Here is a 19,406-nt window from a genome sequence, read left to right on the forward strand (position 1 = left end):
GGGCTGCAGCCAGGGAAGGTTATGTCATTCTCACAGAACATGCTTGTCACGGCAGTAGCAGCACCCAGCTGCATGCAAAGAGGCTAATCTTCTACGTTAGGCTAGCATGCAAGTACTCTAGGGTCAAACACAACTGCAACACAAAATCTCACAAATCTTTACAGTTTAACATAATGAAAATACTGTAAACACCTATAATCATAGCTAAGCACATTCTCAGCACTTGAAATCTTCACTTCTTTTACTGAACAGCATGGCAATGACATTTTGTGTTATCTCAAGTATTATGACCAGAAAAACATTTGCCCATTAAATTATTTTTGTTTCAAACACAGTGGTCTGGTAAAATATTCTTTTCTCTTTAATCCTTCATAGTCAGTTCTCCTGGTCAAACGTCAAGCAGGTGATGGGCAATCCAGACCAATTGTTGTGCTACACTTGAACTTGGAAGTGCTACAGATCAGCACATAGATATATGTGACATTCATTAATAAAGTGCACACTACAGAATGAGACAACTGGAAAAAAGAACTAGAAAGTAAACAAATCACTTGGGTTTTTTCTTCTCTATTAAGGGGTACAAAATGTGAAAGCATTTTAGCAGGTACTCACAATTCTTCTTATCACTAAAATTACTTTACCTCATTAATTAACAACCTTAGTTTGTTCAGGTACACCTCAACAGAAGTACACTGGAACACAGCATTCAAATATACTTATCAGAAGAGGATATATTGACCTCAGACCTCAGACTGACCTCAGACCTCAGGTCTTACTCCACAAGTTTGATGTGTATGTTTATTGCAGGTTTATTTAGCTTGCCTCCCTTGCCAGCAAGCAGTCACCTGGGCAGAACTCAGGGTGTTCAGAGCTCAACTCCACATCTAAGGTCTGGCCTGTTAATTAAATGGTTAAAATCCAAAGATCACTCAAGAAAAAGGTCTTTTTGTAAACTTAAGGAAAGCAATTGACAAATTACAGATAGAAGGCTGGTGGGCTTTTACCAGGTAAACACTCTTGATAGACTTCAGTATTTTTTAAAAGCTTTAAAAATAACCAGTCCTCATTTGTTGTTAAATCCTGAACAGGCCAAAGTCTTGTGGTTCCCCCTTTTTTCTTGTTAACACACACAGTAAATGCAATAGAGTCTCTATTGAATCAAATCATGGGGAAAACTGAAGTTTTCAAATTAAAGTCCCTCTATATGGCAGACATGTACAGTCCATTAGCTAGTAATAATGTGGTACGTCACTCCACTCCTGGGTATACAAGTTCCCACATACCAGCAGTCATTCTAGAGCATGGACTAAAACCTTTACTGTGGCTCCTGATCCAATACCCCAAATACAGATCTTAAAGTGACATCCCAGTTCAGCAGTTCTATGCATTCATTTTGAACTTCCTCAAGTCCTATCCTTTTTATTTTTTTAGCCATTTGTAACACACCCAACATGGTTACACCTGAGCATTGATATGGAAAAACAAAATAAACAAAAGCAAACAAACCACATTTTTGTAAACTATCAAGAGTAACAAAATTTACAAGTATAAACCCCTTCAAATTAATAAAACAATTTCACATATCTGTATGGGAAGGAAAGGAAGCTTAAGACAGACATTCTGTAAAAGATTAAAGATAGGGAAGAAAAATAAAGGTCAAAGAAGAGGCAAGGAGAGCAAACTGTAAAAGAAAGGTCAGAGATATTCAGACTTGGAGATAGGGTTGGGAGTCACAGGTCAGCAGACATCAAGAAATGAAGTTCTAAGGATTGGAAAGAGAATGAGGACTGATGCAGAAGGAAACCTCTAGGCCACTACAAAATTAGCCCAAACTTATTGACTCTAAAGGGTCCAAATAATCCACCTTAACCTTGAAAGTAACTGAAGTCATGCAGACAGCTAAGTAACTTTCACTAACACAACCACTGCTGTGGGGTGAAATATGCCTGCTTGAAGAAAAGACACCTCCTCCAGTTTCCAGTAAGGAAGCACATCAGCTTCCCCCAACCCCTTTCTCTGTAAAATGGATGTTAGCATTTTGGGATGAACCTTCAAATCTGATCTCGCCATCAGTTCTCTCTTCCCTCATTATGGACATTGTGCACCCCACTGGGAGAGATGACATGCTGGCAGCAGGATTTACATGACCACAGAAATCAGTTTGCTAAAATTGCCATTCTTCTGCATGTACAGATGAAGGTCTTTTAAGTTTCACTTATCTTAAAACCCCACACTAACAAAGAAAACTTACTTTAGCTTTAATAGATATCTCTGCAGAGTCACCTTAATTTTGCATTTAGGAGACATTTTCCCAACAAATCAAGGATCTGAGGACCTTGAGAACACGTGAGAAGAAAAGAGCAATCTACTGAATTAGGACACAAAGTAGCTAATTAAAATTCTCATCTGTAACAGTCATTATCCTTATTTCACATAAAAAGATACTACAATGAATAATTAGAGTGTGACATTCATCTCACTTGAATTTAACTCTGGTAACACAATTCCCAGGCTATTCACGGCACCAAATCACGGCTTTCATAAGCAAAGGAACTCAACAGAGGGCTGCTGTGATGAGCTGGGCCCTGGAAAGGCCTGGGAGAGCACAGGACACGAAGCGGGGGGGTGGGGGCAGGGGGTGGTGGTTACCAGTGTCTTCTGCTATTGTACAGGCCTGTTTGTAAGTCAAATGACTATTCTCACTACCTTGGTATTGCAGTTGACTCAAGGTATTGCTAACTAGGGTGCTGCTTCAGTGGCACAGTTGACCTAACACCCCCTAATCAGCCACAGATCCTTGATGTCTCTTCCTAATTGGAGGGGAGCATGGGGTGGGAAGCAGCTGTTTTTAACCTGAATGATTTGCATGATGTGTGGCTGGGCAAGGAAATTAATCCCGATGTAAATGAAAGGGGTAAACTGTACTTGGAGGGTGGGAAGACATCCCATGAAATCACACCAGCAGCCCCAAGCAGCTATTCAGAACAGCCTACAAGAATCCAACTGTCAGATCAATAGCAGGTTGGATAATACACTTTCTCCAGATCTGCCAATTTATTTTGGATCATGAGAAAACAACAACAAAAAATACTGAGAAACGCCTTCCTCTCTTTCTCAGAAGAGGAACACTGCTGGGCACAGGCTGTTGGGAGAGTGAGTAAGCACAGGATTCAGAAGACACCAACCAGCTTGCAATACTGATTTTGAGGGGGACAGGAGGACTGTTCTTTTCCATAATAAAGGAAATATTGACCAAGGCCTTTCACTATTACTTGCTGAACAGAGAAAAAAACCCCAACATTTCTTCAGCTACTGCTTTTGAAAGCATTTCAGGCTAGCTCTGAACTTGCAGTAACACACAAACCTGGGCTACAGGCTACATGTACTCACCAGGTATTGAACAGAAAACGCAGTGAGCATTTGGAGCTATGGAACTATTCTGAAAGACAGAAGTCATACCCTGAGCGTGGTGCTCACTGCAGCACACATCAGCAGACTGTCCCTGCTTAAAACAAAATGGGTAACATAATAGCACCAAATATAAATCTTGATTTTAATTCACGTCATGATTTTTTGGTTTCATGTTAGACCATGAAAAGACTGACTTTGATATTTTGCTGTCTTTGAAAGTCAAAACCAGCAAAGAAAGGGACAAGCTAGATCTTTTCTTGGATCTGTTAGATATTGCAGCGAAAATGCCAGAAACTGTTTTCAATTGTATAATTTTACAAAAGATGTATTTTGTAGGCAATTCCTCCTGAGACACTGCCTCCTCTCCCTCTCTAATGGCACAGATTTCACTCAATGCTAGCTGGCATATAATATTTAAATTTAAGTTTTGAATATAACATCTAGCAGTTCCCTTTATCTTCAAGATGATTTATCTGGGAGACCTCCTCCTCTTCCTCAGTGTGCATACAGTCAAGCAAAAAACAAAGAGGTAAATAATACCATGACCACCTTCTCCACGGTACTTGCCCAATTCCAGAAGTCAGGGACCAGCTGCCGACAGAGGTACCAAGCAGCTCAAGGATGAATTTCTAGTACAGCAGCTATTCTGCATTGCCTGTTCATGCTCTTGCTCCTACCCTAGTTTCACTGAGAAGTTGGCCAGTTACTGTGGGATAAAAGCTGGTACATGGACAGTTAAGACCAGAGTTGTTTCTCCTTCCGTGACTTGGCTTTAAAAAGAACCTCTCTTAGAGATGCCTTGTTTTCTGAAGTGGAAAAACTAGTTAAAATCAGCTCACCATTAATTCCCTCAACCACCCAGAAGCATTTCTACTAGAAAAAAACTCATATGAAAAATACAGGAAATGCTGGCATGTGCCTAATTTGACTCAGAGTTACTTATAGATCCATCCACAAGTATAGGTGAAGCCTGGTAAGCAAGGTTAATTACATATTTAAGTGTATTTAAAAACTCAATATGAATACATTTAAAATACTTTTAACATTAAACCATGTATTACTGTTGCGAGTATAGCAGAGCCAAACCTTTAAATAAACGCTGTGACATAGTAACAAGAGATGCTTTTAAGATCTATGACTTTTTAGATTAGCATTTAGTGTAAACCCTTAAGAACAAATGCTAATACTTACAGGAAGCATACTGGAACTGTTGTAAGTTGGAGAGAAGCCATATGAAAAGTTACAGGTTTATAGTCCTGTTATAGGTTTACAGTTAAGGGTGCCATCATACATGAAAGGTCCTCAAACACCAAGGCTGCCCATTCCTAAGAAGGCAGCTCTTCTAGCTATGTAGCACAACACAATAAATTTAACAAAGCTGCGAAAGGTGTTTTTGAAATTATATAATTTAAATAAATATTTATTATGCAGGTTTATAAACAGTGCTCTGGACAGGCAATTTAAAGTATAAAATATGTTTATTTCAATTATATACAGCTCAGTACATTTTGACATACATCTTGAAATTTTGCAGGCTGTACTCCATCAACTTTGTAACATGAACACAAACACAGCCTTCCATAGCCCCCCCCAAACTCCTCAATTTGCATTCCCTTGGGACGTTCATCGCTTAAAACAACTTTAAATGAAAATTTTTAAGTATGCAAAACACGCTCTTCCTCCCAAGCACTAGCAAAGACGCAAGAAGAAATATACCAATGGAGTCAAAGTGTTTAATCTATGCCAGCAATTCAAAGCAATCCAGCTTTTCAAAAAGGCACAGGGGCTAGTATACAGAACAACAATCGTCTTTGCCCTGATAGCCAACAAGAATTAAGATATGCAAAATTATCTTCCTTCCAGAAAGGAAGAGGTTAGGAATTTTTCAGAGATAAAAACATTCTTTCAGAATTTGAAAAAAAATATAATGCAGTAAGGAAATGCAATTTTAAACAAAAATCTTCTTGGAAAAATAGATACTTTATATATTCATAGCTAGACAGTATTTGATAGCAAACCTAAGCACACATTACAGTGTGTATTGACACTTTCTTCGGAAAAAATAAAAAACCCATGTGAGACATGGTGTAAAAGGCCTATTGTGGTGCAAAGTGCCTAGATGAAGTAAACATGTATATATTTATTCCTTTCAGCAAACTAAGACCTCTATGTTGCACTTTCTTCAAACTGTATATTGTTCTTCCAAAGTGTTTAGACTAAGCAGATTCACAGTGATCTAACTATATTTTGGAATAGGACCATATCAGAAATACACACAAAGTGGAATGACAGTATCTTTTTTTCCATAGTAAAAAAAAAAAAAAAAAAAAAGTTCCTAGGCTTTAATCATTCAAAAAGAAGTTTCAACATCAGATCAGTGTTGCTGATATACTGAGTTCCTTCATGAAGTGTTAATGTACTTGCTGTAGATCTAATGTGTGTAGGTACACATAAGTATGCGCATAAGCTCACAAAGGTCCAATGCACATAAGTACATTCAAGACATCTATCATCTAGGCTAGGAAAAAAAGGATTTCCTGTAGAAATTCCTCAGTAGCAGTTATTCACACTAAAAGTACTTTAATTGCAAGATAGTCTGAATAGTTGATTTGTGAAGCTCGCTCTTTTGGTGATAAACTTTTAACCTGAGACACAGCAAAATCAAACCCACGCACAATTTCCTGTGGCTAGGTACGTCAGTGAGTAACTTAATACTTGCATCATTACCAGTTACATAACATTGTATTATGATGAGAGTTACCTATAAAGAAAAAACCTTTTAAAAGAATTCCTAAGGTCTGATGTATTGTGCAAAGTGCATGTTTCTGTACTGGGACTGATCAAATGGCATGTAACTCATGTAGCCTTGAGATTTTGAACTTATGATATTATACAGTCATCTCTGGGTTTACCCTTACCCCTTCTGCCACTCTGCAAATCCTCCTTGCTTTCATCCCTGTTATTGCCAGCACTTTCCAAATCCTGTTCCAAAACATTTTCATCTGCTATTTTTTCCACTTTGTTAGAATCTGATGATTTGATTTCATCTTCTATCACATCAGTCTTCTCATCAGTTTTCCATGATGCTTCCCCTTGCAAGCACCCTGTTTCTTCGGGCTCATCTCCTTTTTTATGCTGCAAGCTGTCATCTTCAGTCAAGGCATCTTTGGTTTCTATTTTGTCTGTTCTTTCTCCAGCTTCACCTGTTTGGGCAGTTTTTCCAACAGCACCATTTGCTCCACCACCCTCTTCTTTCTGTGTATCAGCTTTCTCTCCATCACATTTTTCATCAGTTTCCAGTATCTGTTTTGACTCTTCATCAAAATCAAATGCATCACCATCATCTTCCAGTCTTTCCTCTACTTGAGCCTCCAATTTAACTTGTTCGCTAACATCTTCATCCTGCTCAGCTTTCTGTGCCAGGGAATTATCTGCACTTTCCTCAGAAGCAAATCCACCACCATGGTGGTCCACAAGCTCTAACTCTTGCTCATTTTCTTTCAGTGCTTCTTTATCAACTTTGTTTTCAGTAGTTACACTAACATCCACAGTTGACTCCTCTTTAGATTCACCTTCCTCTTGTTTAACTACATTCTGCACTTCACCTTCTAAAGGAATATTTTTCTCTCCCACTGTATCACCCATTGTTTCTTCACTACAATGAATTGTTTGAACTTCTGCCCTTGGTTTTAAATCTTCTACCCATTCTGTCCTACTTTCCTTTCCATTCCCAGACTCATCCCCTGTTTCCAATTCTGACTCCTTAATTTCATCATCTAAAAGACTTGGGTCTAAACTGGTTTCCTGAGTCGTTACCTCTTTCACAACGTCTGTGCCTGGCTCTGCCTGATGCAGCACGCTTCCTTTTACCTCAGTAATACCGCCTACAGCCTCCACAGATGCCTTATCTTGCTCACCTGTTTCTGCAGAATCTGAACACATTTCCAGCTCTTCTATTAGTCCTTCCTGCTGTCCGTCCTCCTCAGCCGTAGCATTTTCAAGGTCAGTTTTATCTAGCTTATTTTGTTCCTCTGATGATGCTGAAGGACTGTCCTCTGAAGAAAATGGTTGGATGCATGCCTGATCTCCTCCACCTTCATTTTCACTTTTATCTGCTGGGACACTGCTTTCACATGACTCCTTCCCCTTCAAATCCACAGATTCCGTTTCCCCCATCTGACCCTGAACTGCATTCCCAGCCTCATTTTCTTCTTTACCTCTATCACCTCCCGTTTCATCAATTCTTCTCTCAAGGCAGTCTTTGCTTTCAAAAAATTTTTCCTGAAAGACATGTGTGACCTTGTTTTCAGCACTTTCTTCTGAGTGCTGGAGTCCCTTGGTGTGACTCTCCAAGTTTACCTCTTCATTAAGTGAGCCTGCTACTGGAACCTCTGGTAGCCCTGCCTGGTTAGAAACCAACTCACAGCTCTCACTCGTAATGGTGGCTTCCTGATCTATTTCATTACCATTCAGGGCATGGCTAGTTTTAAGATCCTCTCGTTCTTCCCATTTGAGTGCAGCTTTTTCCAGTTCAAGCTCTGTACCTAAGTCACTAGGCATTTCCTGAGGAGTCTCAAAAATCTGATGGCCTTGCAGAAAGCCCACCTCCAAGTTCTGATTTGTCCTGGCATTTAAGTCATGGTGTTCAGCCTCCATACTAGCAGGCTGTTGGACTGCTGTGCCTGCAGACTCTGTCACCTTTCTCAAATCATCTGTGTCACCATCATCATTTGAAGAAGTGCTCCCTGATACATGTTCTGTAAGGCTTTGAATCTGTTCTGTAAACCTACTATCTGGTAACATCACTGTTGACAGGGCATTACGTTCTTCAACCATTTTTTCTGCCTTTGCATTTTCATCAGCATGCAATGTCTGTACTTCCTGCTCCTCAGACTCCTCTTTGTGTTCCTCACGCTCAGTATTCTGCAAGATTTCTCTTTTCCCCATATCCTTCAAAATCTCATTTTTCATGTCCACTTCATTGGCTTTGCCTAAAAGACCATTGAGAAAGTTGAAGGGACCACACTATAGCACCTACCTCCCCACTTAAAACCCAGAAGAGAATGAATCAAAGAACAGGTTAATAAAAGATCAGCTTTTGCCAATTACGTGAGGCAAAGCAGCAATTGAATTAGTAAGGGTTTGGGGTTTTTGATCAGTGAAATTCACCACCACCCTCTCAAAGCAAGAAGTCTCTGGTGCTGGCTTGTGTTTTATTAAAGTAAAAGATTTATGCTCTTGGCTGTGTGAATTACAGCTTTTGTAGATGAGAACAACTGTTTCAAGCAGTGCGATTTAATGGAAATACTTGCAGATGTAACACTAACAGTAAAGATCATTTTTTCCTTGGCAATATTCTCTACAACTTTAACCCTAACACCACTCTATGCATGCAAGAGTGTGTGTCTGATGCCATTATAATGAAGTAATCAAGGATTATTCAGTAATATTTTACCCCTAAGTATCATAAACAGGCATCATCAGTGTATATGACAGATGTAAAATCTGATTGGCAAGCAAATGGTTCAGTTGTTTAACATTACCAACACAGATCAAAGCTCAGGTACTTAGTGCCCCTTACAGCCACTTCATCCACCCAAAGGGATGGAGACTTCTGTGGTTTGGGTTTTTTTTGTAACAGTTTTTCTTCAACTTGTATTTGGAAGCAACAGGTATTAGAACAACAGTGTTTGTGGTTTCAGCAGTTAGCTTTTGCTTCTATGTTGTACCTAATTAAAAACAAACAAAAAAACCCCAAACAAACAAACAAACAAAACAAACAAAAAACCCCAAACCCAGAATAAGGAGAGGCAGAAATTACACTTAAAAATACACCCTTACCTTGTTTTTCATGTTCCAGATTGTTTCCACACAAAAACTCAGTGAGGAAAAAGCAGCCAAGAGCTAAAAGCAAGATAACTTGCACTTGCAACAGTTGGCTGCCTGTTGCTATTCATTAGTATGTTCATTTAGAACAAAAACAGGAGGGGAAAAAAAATAAATCTATTATCTCCTTTCCTTCCACTAGTATCAAAGTTCTCTGAGTGGCTGTTCATCACAAGTGCCTAAGAACAATGTTTTTGCCAACCAGATTTCTCAATCCTAACACTACCCACCTCAGAGTCATATTCTTTGACTTTAACAGTGTTAATCCTATTATAACAAGTAAAAATGTCAAAGTGTTAATATTAAACTGCTCAATATTACTAGATACCAAGAACAATGAATTCATTAGTGTGTTTTAACAGTGCCCAGCACTGTTTTCAGCAGGCGCTTACAGTTCTCAGGTATATAAATGAACCAACATACGAGGAAACTAAAATGCTTTTTTTCTGATTCTTTAGGATATGTGCTGAAAAATATTGAACAACAGTAGGATTATTCTGGGACAATTTTCAAATTCAGGGTTTAAATAGTAATCTGAATGATTGCTACTTATCTGTAATGTAATATTTGTATTCTCATCCTTTGTTGCCTTGAATGGGAAATGAAGTCTGCCTTTGCAGGAAACTGCACAACATACTTGAAGTGATAATAAATATTAAGCAGAAAAATGCATAGGAAGTGATTTGACAAGTAGCATGCTGCGTGATGTGTTAATTGTCCCACTAACAAAGGCCCAAACTCCAAGCAAAGACGAATGAAGGGACAGACAGAAAGAAAGATGTGCAAGGATATACAGCACTTACCTAGCGTCCCATCCCCTCCTGCCTTTAACGCCAGAGTTGTGCCTGGAACAGTTTTGGAAGAATCCAAGTGTCCTTCATTATCAAGAACGTCTGATGTCTCCCCATTGGTGGCTATGTCAGAGTCTGGGATTATGCCATGTTTCTGTGGGGAAACAAAAGCAATGCTTTAGAGCCCGCTGCTCAGAAAAGGGAAGATTGTTCAAGCGTTCTTGTCCTTGATATTCTCAATAAACAATTGCTTCAATCGTTCCATTAACATGTCTGGAAGTCAGAAAAGAGCACAGAATATTACAGTTCTCAGTTTAGCCATTATGATAGAAAGCATGTGATCCCAGCTCTTTTTGTTTGGTTTTTTTTTGTTGTTGTTGTTTTTTTTAAAAACATAAATCTGCTGCGTAAAATATTCCTCAGAGAAGCATCTCCTACAAAAGCAACTACTTAATACTACAGTCTATACTAAGAGCTTACAGTCAATATTAGGGGGAAGGACTTTATGTAGAAAATTCCTGAAATGGCAACTTTCAGGCAACATGAAAATAGAGTTCTTGCTACTGAGCTAGATTCAAATTTTCTGTAAAAATGTACAGGAGGAAAAAGTCAGGAGTCGAATATAAGTGTCTTTTATTCCTCTTGCATACCTTCAGTTGCTCCTTCAGCACAACCACTTCATCTCTAAGGTCATCCCGCTCACTCCTTATGGAATCAAAGAAATCTTTCTGCCTCTCTAATGCCTGAGTTCCCAACACAGACAGAGGGCGAGAAGATGTGAAGAAAGGAAGGGAGACAAGTAAAGAACATGAAAAGCAAGTGTAAACAAGAATGAGGAGATTTAACATATTCAGAGATTGATGAAAGTGGCATGTATGAAAAAGGTAAAGTTTACAGATTAAAGGACCAAGTTTACATACACACAGATAAACTTCAAATCCAAGAAATGCAAAGCTTATTCAATAATAATTCCTCCTAAATTCCTACTAAAGACATTCAGAGCCCAATCCTTCATTAGGGATACTTCAAATGAAGAGCCACTTTTTGTTTTTATGCTAGACAAGTTAATTCATATTTGTATTACTTCAACATGCACATTGAAGATACAGTGCCATTCCCGTGTGTTAACAGAAGGGCATGAAAGCAGGCCCAGCAGATTTTAATAGTCTTTTTATCCAGCGGGTTACTGTCATGGGTGCAGTACATTTCAATATATTTAAAAGCTGCCATTAAGTCATCTTAGACTAGGATTTACCATATGCAAATGGATATTTTGCTACTGAACCCCCCCAATATTTCTACATAAGTACAAACAGAACAGTAACAAAAATTAGTCAATTTTGAGTTTCAAGTTGCTACAAATTACTGGACATCGCAAGCACGGGCAAGTTACCAGATTTTTCTCTTCCTATATTCAGAAAGTCTTTCAGTGGTCATTGTTAGAAAAGAAAGCCATGCTTTTCTTTAAGAGTGGGTCTCCATTTGGCTTTGATAAAGGGTGGTGGGAAGGGATGAGAAGCAAGGGAGACTTTCATCCCAATAGCCCATAAATAGCTCTGCTACTTCTTTATCACGCTCCAGTTTCTGCTCAGTCCGCAGATTGAATCTGAATAAGCGAAAATTCAGTGCTGATGGAATTGCGTTATAAATAGAACTTCCTTTCTCAATATGGCAAATACAAATAGTGCACCACAGCAAATAAACTACTCTAGGTTTTGAAATCAGACCAGCTGCTAAATTTTTCTTGGATTCTATGATACTGGCCAAAGACAAAATTTGCTATTTGCTAGTTCACTGGTAATACAGAACAACAGCCACACCAAGCAAAGTCACTAGGGAGGATTTTATTCATGAGGTTTTGCGAAAGCAGATCAGCTGGAGAACGACAGTGCCACTCTGAACATATTTCAGGAGTTGACAGTCCTACCCCTATTTTTTTGTCTTTCCATTCTATTGTCTCCTGAAGATCAGAAATTTCCCTGACATAGCTCTGCTGTTTCTGTTGCAGCTGCTGGATTTCCTGAGAGACGGGAGCAAAACAAGAAGACAGAAAGCAGGTAACAGGTTAACAATGAAGGTTAAGATTGCAGTGATGCCAAAGAATGAAAAAAGTCAGGTACTAAAGTAAAAGAGTATCTACATGCACAGTTTCTGACGCTGCAACTAAACCTACACTCCTGAAGACAATCTTACTATCCATGTGATGACTTGCAACAAAGTTCAACAGTTCCATCAGTTTCCTCTTCATCTCCACAAATAGCTGTCCAAAACACAGCTTATTTCATATTACAGACAAGGCAAAAAAGTCATCCAACTTAAGATAATACTTATGAAAGTACCATTGCTATTAGTCAGCTCTGAACCCGTTTGGCCTGAAACACTAGTATGTCTTCAGGTGAGAAACTTGAGTAGGGGATAAAATTCTCCATGCCTCACGTTCTACACTCCTACTGCTAACTGGGAACATACCAATCAAAAAAGCCATTAAAAAACTAGTTACTTACTGCAAGCATTTCTTCTCTTTGCTTCAAAGCCTCTTTGATTTCCATGAACTGAAACTGCAATATGTTATGAGCATGCTTCTCCCTCTCAAATTCCTATGAATAATGAAATATTAATTACATTTTTATTGATCAAAAATAGCACCCCATGAAAAAAAGAAAAAATAAGCCCAACCACAAAAAAAAATGCTTACTGCAATTAAATTCTTCCTCTAATCATAATCCCACAAGAGTATAATTTTGATCTTATTTGTCCTTTTTCCAATAAACTATTATTCCATCAAATATAGAAGCGACAGGCATAATTTAGCCAGTTTTGCAAGTCGAGCAGCACGCCGACAGTGAATAGCTTTTACACTCAAGTCCTACACACTTCACAGATGAATGGATGGGAATTTAACCCACTCTTTCCACATAGCCATGTACTAAAAGTTAGCTAGACATTGCAGACTTTAAAAAAACCAAACCTTATCTTTCAGGAACTATGTGTTTTGAAGTGCACTATAGTCAAATGCCCCAAGCTAAAGTGCGTTCTGAAAAGCTAACACAAGCCACAGCTTTATTATTTAACACCAAGCCACTAGCTGTCAGATGCTGAATTCATGCAAAACTTAATTCAACTCTCAACCAAGTGGCTGCCTTAACTATATAAACTGGACAACTCTCCCATGGGACTTCTGAAGAGAGCTTTGTGTGTAAAAATACTTAAGAAGAAAAAAATAAGGAATCTTCCAGAAGTCACTATGAACAAAACCTTTGAATTTAAAGATGGAATATAAAAGGACATGTGATAATATCAGTGTGGCCTTACCATATAAAACATTTCTTTACTTCAGAAATGGTTTATAAGACAGAAACTTAGGGAAAATTTCCATTTGTATGATCACAAGCACATAATGTGCTGCTATTCCACTTGCTTTAATAGTAACTAAAACAATAACATATTTAAATCCTTGAATAATAATTTGGTTGCCTCCTCCCAAAGGTGTCTGGCCCTCAAAAAATCTTTCCCTATTAAATAACATGCCATAGCTATATACATACTTTACTTTTTTCTTCATATTGCCGCCTGGATTCTGCCAGCTGTTCTTCTAATTCTAAGAGCGCATCCTTCAGGGTATCTACTTGGTACATGAAATTTGTTTTTTCATTGTCTAGTTGAGCATTTGACACCATAGCCTTTTTGTATTTCTCTTCGACTTCGGCTAGAGAGTCCTGTAAAGAATAAGCAACCAGTCAGAGTCAGTTATAAAGGACACTTTGCCAACCAAGACCTTCAATGAGAAAATTAAATACTAAACCACAAGCATGCTAATTACTCCTACGGAAACCAGTGCTAATCACGTGCTAGAGAGGCTTACCAACTGTCCCAAGGTGAGGACAACCCTCCCCTGTGTTCCCACCAGACTTCTGTTTACCAGCAAGGAACCTTACCTCAGGACGGATAAAATGTTTCCTGTTCTCTGCTGCTTCAGCTTCTGCCTTCTCAGAGTTTTCTTCCTTCTCCCTCCTCCCCCTGCCCTTGCACGTTGGCAGCTCAAAGCAGCTGCTGAAGATGACAAGTTGGAATTTTTTTTTAAAGGTAAACTGGCCTTGATTGAAGATCATTTTAGATGATCTCAGGCCTTAAATTAAGGCAGTTTGACAGCCACTTCACACAGATTTCAGAGATCCTTGCAGTGTGGGAACCGCTAAATATACTGACTCAGGAATTGGAATTTGCCTTGAAAAAGCTGCAGCTTTTGTGACCTGATGCATCATTTTTCATTAGGTTATCACATCTCTTCTTTGCAAATTTACTCCGTAAGATACAATTCCCAGGGTCTCAAAACCCCCCCATCAACTTGACCTCAATATAAGATACTGAGGTATTTATAACAACACATGATGGCAAAATAAAGATCAGGATTATTTTCCGTGTTGTGCAGTCAAACTTTGCAGTATTTGATTTTAATAGAGAAACAAAATACTTACATAAACAAAACAGTGCAAATATGCAAACAAGGAAGACACTCTTGTAAATATTTTAGTTTACAGATCAAGCAATTTCTCTCAGAACTTAATTCTAATAATTACATCTAAGGCACAGGTGAGTTTCATATACTTCCCTTCTCATTCAGTCAATGGAACTGGGGATGACAGTGGTGAGATGATGACAAAATTAACTTCGAACCTGTTCAGTTTACATTTCTATTGACAAATAAGACAATTTGTCTTTAAGGACATGAATTTATACAGTTCCAAACACAAACTGCGTTTGGTGCACTTTCCAGCCCAAGGATGAGAAATACCAAGCGAAGGAAAGCCACCAGGATTTGGAAACTATGGTAGGATCAAACCTCAGAAATTAGCCGGAAAGGAAGTATATGCAAGTAAGAAGTTAAGGTAGTTGCTGCACCACTCCTTTAGCATGCTACGTTTTGTCTTCTTAGCATTAAGCGATGTGGCTTAGGTACAAATCACCACAAAAGGCAGTCTAAGGGACACGAATTGAAAAATGGCCTACATTTTTTATGCAGTGTGATTATTTTGCTACACCTGCTACACAGTGATCAGGGAAAAAAACCCAGATTTTACAGAAAAAGGGCCAAACTACTCTTTTTCCATTGACAACTCAAGATGGCAGCATCTTCACCTGTCACAGCACTGAGCCGATGACACAGTCAGCAATTAATGCTAATATATGTTGCATTCATTATATGCCTGGATGTCTACATACATATTTGCAAGACTGCCTTTTCCAAAAAATGCAGCTGATGTTGCTGTTCACTCATGAGGTGGTGGTACACAGATGCACAAGTTAGCTGTTGCATCAGAATCTGTTTATGGCCAACCGGTGTGAGCATTCACGTAACAAGCTTTGTTACACAGAGTTTTATTACAAGAATCGTTTAAGGGTGTCTTCCGTGATCTAAATATGAAACCAAAATGATAGTCACCACCTCGCATGCACAACTTTCCAAAGGCACGCTGGACCTTATCAAAACAAAAACCTACAAGCTTTTAAACTCTAATTTTTCATAGCACTGCAGGACATGAGGTCTAGTTCATCTTCCAACATTGGCAGATTTCCTAGATTAGGAAACTATAAAAAAAAAACCTAATAATTTTAATTTGCTAGCAAAATTACTACCTTCTCAAAACAGCAAAGACAACATGCAATAGTAATCAGCAGCCTTTCAGTTAACATTTGGAAGCATTTCTCACCACAATCAGCTGAGGTCAGAACAGATACTTTTCCAGTTAATGAAATGCTTTTCACACAATTTACAAACCCCTCCCAGAAGAAAAGCATGCAAGGTCAGTTCAAGGTCTCACAGTGGCATCTCTGAATGTTTAGCTAGTGTTAATGATCACACTCCCAGTCTGCAGCAAACCAGTACCTTCATTTCTTTCAGTCCCTGCATGTATTTGCCTTCTACATCCTGAATCTGGTCCTTTAACTCATAGATATCCTGAGAGAAACAGTGAGAAAGGTGAACGATGCCACTGAACTAATGGACAGAAGCACAGCTGATGGGGAAAAGCAGGTAGTCAAAATTCTCATTTAAATATTTCTACCACACAGGTTAAGGGGTCTGATCCTAAACTGAAGCCTTGCCAGACAATGAAATTTCTTGGTTAGAAGTTTATGCTAATTCTGTTCTGCTTGACTGGAAAAAATGAAATCTTCAGCATTAAGGACAAGACACAGACCCAGCTTCAAAGCCTCCAAGTTATATACCCCAGCCACACAGCCCTCCTCTACGCCTTTCATTGATTATCACCCTCTTTTAGGAATGCAGGTATTAAGGGTAATGGCTGCCAAAGCAAGCCTGAAATACAGGCTGTACAAGAGACGTAGGAAAGACTACATGAAAACCATCCGTCACACAAAATTTAAGTCCTATTTCACAGTCTCAATCCTCTTTTGTCCTCGGTCACCAGCAAATGGCTATCTTTCAGCTGTTTTACAGTGCTGAAACTGGGACAGACCTGCTTGTATCCAAGGTCCTAATACAAATTCCAGCCATTTTAACTGGCTGTAATTCCGGAAGAGTTGTAAGTCATATGCATGAAAATTAACAGAATTCAGATTCCCCATTTTAAAATAGTCTTTAGAATGCAGCATTAAAAAACAGATTACAAAAAACAAGTTCGCTATGGACTACCCAGACTAGCACTCAATGATACGAACACTGGATTGCATAGCTATTTGCTATTCAAATGTGTCTAACTCCATGGAATCAGAAATTAGATTACAAAATACAGCCCCCTCCCCAAATTAGCATCCAGTAAGTGCAGTGCTTCTTGCATTATTTCAGTCCTCCTACCAGTGTTCTATATTGAGTCCATTTCCTATTTCATTAGGTTAGGATGAGATGTGTCTAATATGATCAGTCTGTTCTGCTATCATATGCCGTAGGACTTTACCCAAATTTTCCTGCAATACACACTAGTTTCCCAGCAGCATCTCTCTAATAAAGGATTTTTCATTTACAGCACACAATTCATTTTGCCCAGAACTGCCAAAAGGGGGAGACAAGATATTTTCTTTTTTTGGAAGGAAGTCTAAAGTGTATTTAATAATATCCTTTAGATAATATTAGTCTACATAATAACAATGCTGGGGACAGTCCTAGTTAGTATTAGCCTGTCAGTCCCAATTCTTACTGCCAATTTCTATAGTCAGTAAGGGGAACATCAGCACTACTTTCAAGTAATCTCGTAGTTCATTGATTCATCAGATGCAAGGCATAAAAACATTCTGATCAAGAGCCATAGTTAAGAGACAAGATTCCTAACAATTTATGCTGGTTTTAAGTATTTCTTACCTTTATTTCTCTAATAGATGCCTCTGTATCAGCTGAGATAGATGTATCCCCACTGCCTCTTCGTGAAGAAGTCCCACCCAGAGAAGCTAAGGTAGCTGCTGATAAACTTGAAACAGTACGTGCTCCCTACAATCACACACAGTTAAAAATGGTTATAATTTTTTTTCTATATAGGCTGTGGGTTTTTAATTTGGATTTTTTGGGGGATAGGGTTTTCTTTGTTTATTTTTGTTGTTGCTTTTTGGTTTTTGGCTTTTTTCTTTCAAATACACACATTACACCAACCCTGACACTTAAATTATGCAAATTTTCTTAAAATGTAACTTTCAAAGAAGAGGAATCAAAAGATCAAGATTTAACAAGGGAAACTAATGAGAAAAGGCTGATCAGATGTATTTAAACACTACTGATACAGGAGTTTGCATGGCACAGCTTCTAACTATTAAGTCTAAGTTAGACAAAGTCTTTAGGGGCTAGTATCAACTTGCCAGATATTTTCAAAACTTGTAATAATACATTTTGTGGATGCTTTTGACTACCCCTCAAGCTCCTCTCCTTGCATGGATATTTATCTATGCTGTAGCAGTAGCCACATTAACTGTTTTACTGTACTGAGGGTTCTGCATTAAGCCAATTTCTCACCACTGCAGTATCCGCCACTTTTTAATTATTTATTTATTTATACGTAATACCATAATTAAAATTTAATAAACAAAACCAATATTCATGTGGCTTAGCCTAAAGCAATTTCAGCCAACTGCTGGTGCAGGTCTACTTAACCTGTGAATAACTACAGAAGTTTGAAAGTTTGTCTTAAAAAACGTAGTAGTAGAAGGCTCTAATAATTCAAAATTTTGCCCCACAGTGGATTTTCTAGAAGATTTCTGTACACTTACTGCAAGTTCCACCTACCAAAAAAAACCATGAAGAAAGCAGTATTGGCAGAATAATTCAGAAGATCCTTCTTACCTTCTCAAAGTCTTTTTCTGGCCTTTCCTCAATCTGTAAAACAAAGATTTAGAAGGAATCGTTACATAATAAAGGACAAGTGACGGCAGTAAGATATCAGAAATGGAATTCTTAAACCTGTAAAAGACTTCAATAGCAATATCTATCCACTCAAAAAGCAGCCAGCTTGCTCAGAACAACAGTGTCCTGGCTGGCATCTCAGGGCGGAAGGGTGCACAATTCACCTGAAATTTCTAAGCAGTACGTAGTTAAGTGGAATATACTCATTGATAAAAACTATTTAGTCTATTAAATAAGACAGAGGAACACTTTTTTTGCATCTTCTACATTACAACGTTTCAAACATGAAGATGGCACTTGATCTATGAGTTAACAATGCAAGAATACAAAGACCTATACGGCATGAACTTAAAGCCCCAGATGTCTTTCCCTGGACATAAAAGTAGCTGTATGAAACTGCTGTGCTGACATACACAGCTACTCCTATTTACTTTAGAACAATTTAAAAATATGCCTCAGATGAACCCCAAATAGCAAATTACTGAAGTAGAGAGGTTAAGTTTTTTAATTGAAAGATCAATAGATTTCCAGACCAAGATAGCTTCTTGAAGTTACTTTTTTTAATGGACTTTTAACTAAAAGAAGACTACCTCTGAAGCCTGCCAGCACACCCTCCCCCATTCCAAAAAGCAAGGTACGAAGTTAGACTTGAAGGACTGTACTGTGTCTGCACCGTTCCCAAAAGAAGAAGAACCGGGGGGGGGTAGCGGGGGGGGGGGGGGGGGGGGGCGGGGGAGGAATCTAAAGCTTAAAACTTCTGTTAAGTATTCTCCACTCAAGACAAAAGGTGACTGTGACTTCAAGCAAAGATCCAAGTAAGGCTGAGACTACAAAAACTGACCCTCAAGTCAAATATCAGGGACCAGTTCAAAGTCTAATTAAACAGCTCTGTTACTGTTTCAGTACTTCACTGGAATTTACTAATTCAGAAGAGAGGTCTTGCACTAAAACTAGTCTAGAAGAAACAAAACAGA

At 38.5% G+C, this 19,406-nt stretch overlaps 1 protein-coding gene across 38 annotated transcripts in view; it reads right to left on the bottom strand.

Annotated features, from left to right (window-relative positions):
• The window catches only part of LRRFIP1 (LRR binding FLII interacting protein 1), a 116,782-nt gene that overhangs the window by 6,885 nt on the left and 90,491 nt on the right, over positions 1–19,406 (bottom strand). For 27 of the 38 annotated variants that reach the window (XM_069782088.1, XM_069782086.1, XM_069782085.1 and 24 more), the window contains 9 exons: positions 18,373–18,405; positions 17,404–17,529; positions 15,973–16,044; positions 13,634–13,804; positions 12,593–12,685; positions 12,016–12,108; positions 10,739–10,831; positions 10,101–10,242; positions 4,871–8,402 (listed from right to left, as the gene is read on the bottom strand). In XM_069782088.1, coding sequence (XP_069638189.1) covers positions 6,292–8,402; positions 10,101–10,242; positions 10,739–10,831; positions 12,016–12,108; positions 12,593–12,685; positions 13,634–13,804; positions 15,973–16,044; positions 17,404–17,529; positions 18,373–18,405 — 2,934 coding nt within the window. In that variant the 3' untranslated portion in view covers positions 4,871–6,291. Of the gene's footprint in view, positions 1–4,870; positions 8,403–10,100; positions 10,243–10,738; positions 10,832–12,015; positions 12,109–12,592; positions 12,686–13,633; positions 13,805–15,972; positions 16,045–17,403; positions 17,530–18,372; positions 18,406–19,406 lie in introns of those variants that run through there. The other 11 variants (XM_069782096.1, XM_069782095.1, XM_069782094.1 and 8 more) reach the window with 6 other exon arrangements.

The sequence above is a fragment of the Haliaeetus albicilla genome, chromosome 4 (assembly GCF_947461875.1).
Source record: "Haliaeetus albicilla chromosome 4, bHalAlb1.1, whole genome shotgun sequence".
Taxonomy (NCBI): Eukaryota; Metazoa; Chordata; class Aves; order Accipitriformes; family Accipitridae; genus Haliaeetus; species Haliaeetus albicilla.